Source organism: Schistosoma mansoni, chromosome 1 (genome assembly GCF_000237925.1).
Source record: "Schistosoma mansoni strain Puerto Rico chromosome 1, complete genome".
Taxonomy (NCBI): domain Eukaryota; kingdom Metazoa; phylum Platyhelminthes; class Trematoda; order Strigeidida; family Schistosomatidae; genus Schistosoma; species Schistosoma mansoni.
The window spans coordinates 61,511,170-61,519,195 of NC_031495.1; the positions used below are offsets into that span (position 1 = coordinate 61,511,170).

At 31.1% G+C, this 8,026-nt stretch overlaps 1 protein-coding gene across 1 annotated transcript in view; it reads right to left on the reverse strand.

Annotated features, from left to right (window-relative positions):
- The window catches only part of Smp_144280 (putative tensin), a gene marked incomplete at its 3' end in the record, with an annotated part of 46,013 nt that extends 41,712 nt beyond the window's left edge, over window positions 1–4,301 (reverse strand). Inside the window, exons 1-2 of the mRNA XM_018795107.1 lie at window positions 3,867–4,301; window positions 45–836 (exon numbers count right to left, since the gene is read on the reverse strand). Of these exons, the coding sequence (XP_018649453.1) occupies window positions 45–750 (706 nt within the window). The 5' untranslated portion in view covers window positions 751–836; window positions 3,867–4,301. The remainder of the gene's footprint in view (window positions 1–44; window positions 837–3,866) is intronic.
- Between the last annotated feature and the right edge of the window lie 3,725 nt (window positions 4,302–8,026).

Below are 8,026 nucleotides of genomic sequence, written 5' to 3' on the forward strand. Positions count from 1 at the left end.
TAAACAAATACCTAAAATAGATATTCGAAAAAAATCCAACTCACGGTTGTTTTGATTGGATAGATCAGCTTGTCTACCTGTAACCATAACACTATTATGATTACTATTATTATTAATACTGGCATTATTGTAGACTGTAAATGGAGTTTCTTGGTTGGACCAGTATACTTCCTGATGATCTTTTAGATGGTAATTATTTTTTATCAAATTAGGCATATAATTATTGATTCTATTCGGTAATGCAGTGTGATTAACTAATGGTGTACTGATTCGAACTTCTTTAAACACTGGAATTTCATTCTCTTGTCTGATCTTCATTTGTCTTCCGTCTATCACATCTTCTGGATTGTCATCTACTGTAATTTCTTCTTGTATTATACCCGTTGGTCTGTTGTTTAGACTAAGAAATCTCTTATAATTACTATGATTATTTAAAACACTTCTAGTCATTATCTGTGAAGCTGATTCACTAGATGATGAATGACTTTCCAAATCAAATTGATTATTAATATTAAGAGCATTCGGGAAACAATAACGACAATTTGTATTGTGACAACTGCGTTTTAATCTAATTGTATGTGAATTATAATTTACACAAGACAATGGTGCGTGAAGACGAGGGTGAAGTACATTTCGATCATGATCTACTTTGCCGTAGATTTCTGAATCGTAAAGATTATTTCTTGTTGGATTGTGTTGATAAGGATTTGAATAGAGTTCATGATTCTCTATGTACTGACTCGGTTTCATTTCTTCACAAAGTTTCGTATTCACTTTCTTTTTTTAAATTAGATGCAGATAGCTTGTTTTATACACAGATACTACTTGATCAGTTGCTGAAATGAACAGAAGAAAAAAGATAAAAATAGGACTGTAATATAAAGAAAACATGTTACATCATACACACAAATCTCTTTATCATCTTGAAGAGAGTGAAACAAAAATTGGTGCAGAATAATATGAAGTAAATTATTTCGCTAGATACTCATCAACTGCTTACAACCTATTTAATATTTTAAAATCAAAATTGTCACGTATATGGATCATATTCCTTTTTAATCACCTTCGTATTTATAAATATGTTGATTTCTATGGTTATTTTGATTTTATTGGTCTTATTGGTACCCTATTTGAAGCTCAGAGAATGCGATAGTAACGAAATCATCCATTAGGTCAACCAATCTTTTCCAATGTACTACAGTCGAATGTATAAACACTTAAATTTATCTAAGCATATATATATATATCTGCCACTCGCTGATTATGTTGATGATTTCTCATCATGTTAAATAGGTATTTTCGAAGTTTTCTTTATATTTTTAAGTCTACTTTCATCATGAGCTAATATCATTGAAGGAACTATTAAAAACACCGACAAGTATACGTAACAGTTTTAAGGTCTTTGACAGTATAAACCAATGATCTTATCATAATCATTCCGGCATGTAATTGTTTTAGAAAGTTGTTGAATTTGAAGATAGTTCCTCTCATATTATTCATTAAGATTTAAGGTTTAAACGGAAAAACTACACACTATATAGGTGGGCTATTTAAAGATTAGTGTAGATATTTCCCACATCAACATAAACGTCTATAATGTTATGACTAAAAGTAATCTGCTGAAGTATATATAGTTAGGAACACACTGAGCTTAAAGTTTCATTTCTAAAATCATCATACAAAATAGTAATTCACCTTATAAAAGATATGAATGAGATGTAGCCTTTAGAACTGAGTATCATAGTCTTACAACTACATATTTGATACTAAATATATCTTCAGTACAAATCAACGAAAAAAATAGATCAATACAGATATTCCAAAGAAATCATGAGATTAAGTTGTTCGAGAGAAGGTAGACTGTAAAACCTTCCAAACTTATACTATATATCTATATACTTCGATAGATATCACATGTGAATAATTAACGACTCATTTATTACTCAAGTAGAAATAAATCAGAATATTTAACTCCAAAATATTGTATGGTTGAAATCATGTGTCAATTGAGGCCAGAACACCATCGAAAATCCGGATGCATTGGACTACCGTTTCGTCCTGTTGTGGGACTCCTAAGAACTGCGCATCCACGATCCCACCTCGTGAGATTCCAACCCAGGACCTATCAGTTTCGCGCGCGAGCGCTTAACCTCTAGACCACTGAGCCGGCCGGTATCCAACGGTGTTAATTTCTAACTTCAAACAATTCACGAAATTCAGCAACCGTCTACTATTGTCTTCAGTGAGTTTCTATCTCACAATAGACCTGGATGAACTTTACTGGTCGCTGCTCAGTGGTCTATTGATTAGGCGCTCGCGCACTCATGCTTTCAGGTTTTCCATGGTGGTCTAGCTTCAATTGACTCATGATTACAACTATAAAATTACTAAAAATCTCCACATAAACCCCCTCCAAAATATTGATGATGAGTGTTGAATATCATTTAACATACGGCGGTTTTTGTTGTTTTTCTCTAAAAGGATTATTTGATTATTGAATACATTCTATTGAGATGTTTGAAATTTTCTATGCTTATTATGTTTCTTATTCATAGATAGTATTTAACAGTACATTTGATTAGCTGTAATTTACTTTACAGTGAATATCTTAAATATGTTCTATTGATTTTAATAAATGGGTTTATGTATTTTAACTGTAATTTCTGTTATTCTGCTTACAGTCCATCTTAGTAGTGACTTAACAACAGAAGATTTAAAATATATCTGATGAACGGTGTCCAGTTACATACTGAGTAAAATGACCATTTTTAACTCATTTTTAGTGTTCAAATATATTAAGAACAACAGTCTTTGGAGAAATATATTTCCAGATAATGACACATGGGCACTTCCTGTAGTTCATACAGCCTAATAGTAACTAAAGTCCTAGAAAGGTAAGTCGGTTTCATAATCAACATCCATCATAAAATCAAACGCTCTCAAATCCAACCTCTTATATGATTTTGATTGATTGCTAAAGGAAATCATAAATTATGAAGAGGCAATAGTCTAATATTCCTGATTTTTTAAAATGTTCGTTGGATGACGGTAATTCATGACAAAGACTCTCTTCAAACCAATCAGTGTTTAGAGACATACTTCATAAACTATTGATTTTGTTATATCTATTGTGAATTATGCACTAGAGATTTGAAACTAAGATGAATAGACAATTGAATATTATGTGAATTAGTCAAATTTTAGAAATACTCTTCCAATCAACAGCCGTCCAATGCTTTCAGGTTTTCCTTCGTGGTCTAGCTTCAATTGACTCATGCTTTTAACTATGAAAATACTGAAATCTCCACAAAACCCCTTCTGATTAAGAAATCACTGTGTACATGCAGAATTATTATCGTTTCGACACATTAAATCATTTGTTTAATGCACTAACTAATACGACTTTTCCATTTATTCATGAGTCTAATTCATTGGATTTGTAAATACTTTTATTTTTATGCAGTTGAAAAAAAAGACTGGAACTGATTAATCTCTGCTAGCATATATTTATTGTGAACGGACTGACAACTCAACACAACAAGCTGATGAGTCTCAAGTAGATAGCCCTAAAATTTCCACTGGTAATCACAATCCACTGACATTACCATTTTTCTCGACGAATCATGATAATGAACATTAAATAAACATATATGTCAACAACAAATAGTCAGTTCCAGTCTTTATTGTCATCGGTGTTAATATATATGACCATATTACCTATTACCCTCACAATGGAGAATAAAATTGATCAGAATGGGAGTTTGTGGAGATTGTAGTGTATCAAAACATTGACGGTTTATGAAATATAGTCATATAACATTAAAAATGCTTATTAAATGCATCACATAACAGCATTTTCAACTTACCAGTTTTGTAATTGACCAATTCTTCTCAGGATTCCTGGACACCATGAAGATTTGTTCATTTGACCACCACTGCTAATAATACTATTACTACTACTACTGATTCTTTGCTCGTTACTAAAAGAAAATTCCACTATATAATAATAAGAAAATAATTCTTTCCGAATGGGTATTTTCAACTTTATATATCACGGTTGCTAGTGCGGATTCCAAAAAAAATATTCATCAGTTGTATGATTTGTTTTTCATCTAATTGTGTTCCTTTTTGTTTCCGTCTTGATAATACAATGTTCTTCAGTTAAATAAGTAGTTAGTATGTATATTATAGATGAAAAAAGGATCAACTGAAGAGATAGATAAGGATATAAAGACAACCAGACAGCAAGTGAGAATATTACAAAACCAAGAGGACGATTCAACGTATTCGTTTCACTATTCAATATGCTCCAATTAATTGACAAACTTTATGTATTTGTTGTTGAGTTGTTTAAATAGTATGAATATGGATACAGATTGATATGTCTGCACACAAATATGTTCATGTATAAGTTAATTTGGATTAATAGTGCTAAATTGTTTAGCACATTTTAATTACTTTTATGAATACGATTAAGTATATCCAATAAAAATTGACAATTATAATAAATCCTATGATAATTGGTTGAAAAAACTCCTTATTCAACTAAGAATAATTTTTATAAAATTTATTTTGACTGTTCTATTTTTAGACTGAGATCGAAGTTCCCAGGTTTGAGTCCTGAGTACCGAATCGTGAATACATACTGCTGAGGAGTCTCCTACTGGGACGAAACGGTGGTTTCCAATCTTTCAATAGTTGCCTAGTTTAGATTAACTCATGATATACACATATACACATAAGTAGTCAAATGGAAATAAAATAGTTCGATGAATGTAATAAGAGAATGGTGTAGCAACAAGAATAGCAAGTAAAGACGATAATGATAATGACAAAAATGAAAGTGACAAACAGGGGATAAAAATTCCAAAGTTATTTGTAAATAAGATAAGGATATGAAAATCACACTTCATGATAATGATGTTAAATTAGACAACTTTTTTGATGTAACACATAAGTCGAAAAAAAGATGTTTGATACAGTATATATATGTGGCAACCTTATCTATTGAAGTTAAATTGTTTTTAAGCATGAGATGATCAAATACACATTTGAAAAATGTTTGAGTCTGACTTCAGTGTATGCTGTTCAATGAATGATTGTTATATTTAGAGGGATAATACATATTTTGCAGTACCATTGTTAAGTACATTATTCAACAGATTATCTTCTCTTATTGTTAGTTTACTGACTTTACTTTATAATGTCAAAATCTATTTAAAATTCAGAATAAATTACTTAATCGTGATCTACGATTCGTCGCTTTTATCCCGTTCGATCTAGATATATAGTGATAAATGTATGTTTCAAAGAAACTTCAGAGTGCTCAAAATGTCGAACATCACACTTCACAAACTACCAGTTGAATAAATCTGTTATATCCTGATGAGAATTATGAATGGTAACTCTTGGGTACTATTTATGGATATATTTTTTATACAATTATTAAGTAGCTAAACTACGCATATTCATGCTCCTCTTGTTATAATCTTTATTTCAACCCATAGACTATTATTATACGATTTACCATTCCTGAGTTATGCCCAGTCTATTAATTAGTCTCCCAAATTCACAGCCACTTTTGGCTCGATCTTGTACAAATGTTATTTTCTATTTTATGGTACGATGTGGTCAGTTTGGTTGGTATATAAACTCAGTATGTTTGAAATATAATGATTCATACTGCAGAGGCTGTTATTGGTGTTCTGGACTTAACAAGCAGAGCTAGACAGGAAGAAGCGCTGATAAAGACTCTAGATCTCTCGTACAGGTTTATGCGTCATTGATCCGATCAGTAAGTCACTGTTCTCTAATTGGCAGTATCATTACGTTATATATTAATAAGGCACAAGGCCACAAGTTATAACAATATGTTTACACCTCAGTTAGTAATCTTGGCAAATTTCATGAATTCATTGAGATCATATAGACTAGGTGATCACAAAGAACTTTCAGTTGTTGAATTATTCAGATTAATTTAACAACTGGTACAAAGACGACTCATTTTGCAGCTTAAATGATTAGAAAGTAAATTAAAATGAGGACCGTAACATACGAGCTGACAGGAAGAAGTGAAGAATGCATTAGTACATGAATGAACTGATTCATTTTCTAAGTCATTAAATTAATTGTCTGCTCAATAATTTTAATTGATTGTTGGAAACGTTATGTTGAGTGGCTTACAATCAGTTGTACCGACCAAGTTGCATCCACTTTCTCTTTTCATCAAAATTTTGAGTTAAATGAGATTGCTGATTTATCTCCTTCCAGCTCATTTAATTTTCTTGAATTGTATTTTAAATGGTAATATTTTCAAAACAGTCAAAATCGATTCCTCTTTCTTGTTTTTCATCATATAAATTTTCTCTTTTATTGTGGTGATATGAGGTGCAAAATTGTGGACCAAAATATGCATGTTAGACGTTGATGATGAGTGATTAATAGCAAACAAGGAATTGACTGTTTCTTTGCGTATTGCTTCTATATTTACTTCAAATTGTTAGTTATTAAGTACAGTTTGTACTTTAATTTGGAATAGCATATACATTCAGTCTGAAGCGGTATTATATCCGCTTTTCTAATTTCAGATGATGCTATAGCATGGGTTTACATTTAAAGGGTAGTAATACAATTTATACGGTTGAATCACGAAAAAGGTTGATGAAGGGAACTCATAACCAAAACGACCTTTTATATATACATATGTAAACATCATAATAAGTCAGTTAAAAAGTTATATGAAAAAGGATTTAAACAAACATTTTATGGTAATTCAGTGCGAAATACGAAAGTAATACACAGTAGGAATGATAAAATAGGTTAGAATAGTTATAAGGAGTGAAAAGAATAAAATCTAAAGTGAACATCACTTAACAGTTGTAATAAAAAGCTTATGAAATGATATAGACAATGTTCTTGACCTTCAGCATCGTAGGTCTCAACTTCGCTGATTTTTGTTTTGGACAACTTTAGTCAGTAGTCCTCACTTAAGATGTATGTCACAAAACCAAATACATGAAGAATAACTTGATTACTGATTTGTTTTAGAAATTATTTATAAACCTGTACATTAGTCTTACCGATTTCAGTAGTCATCTACATATAGGTCGCTTATTTTAAAAGCGATAACTAGTTACAAGAAAGAAAGAAGGAATAATTATGAGAACAGAAAGCAGTTACTGTATTAAAAGAACATCATTTCCTTGTTCAGAATACGGTTTATTTGTTCCGAACAAATAATACTTTGAATATCGAGAGTATAATTTGTAACATCTTTTTAAACTGTCTCCTAAAAAAAGGGGTAAACATATACATCCTATATTAGCACAATCATTATCAATTTTATGTGTATTACATTTGCTCTTTCCATCATTTCTACTTTTCATAACCTTATTGAAAGTTTCTTGAGTACATTCAAAGTAAGTGTTATAACGTATGAATTCGTAATATATATGAATGTGCAATTAGAGAGGTAGTGGATTTTACTGATCGGACGCAAATGATACTTGAAATCGTACGAGCAGTCTTGGGTGCAATCCAGTCCTTCCTATCTGCCTAGCCCAGCCAGTTAAGTCCAGAACACAAATACAGCCTTGGCAATATGAATCATTATTCACAAGCATACTGGGTTTATATACTAACCAAACAGACCAAATTATACCAAAAAATAGAAAGATAACATTTGTACAATAATTGGCCAATGTGGCTATGGATAGGGGGAAAGTAATCAATAACAATAGTTCAAAGGTCAAAATAAAGGTTATGATAAGAGGAACACGAATACGATTAGGTCAGTTATTTAACAACTATACAATAGGAAGTAGGCATATTACATTTGTCCATAATAGACCTCAGATTTACCATTCATAATTCACCAGGAGATATAACAGTAAGATAAAAACAACAACTCAAATTGACGATAATTTTAACTTTCGATAATGCAATGAGAAGACGAAGTTTATCAGAATTATGTAATATATTTGCGCAATACATTTCGAACGATCTGATCGCACATATACTTGTTAAT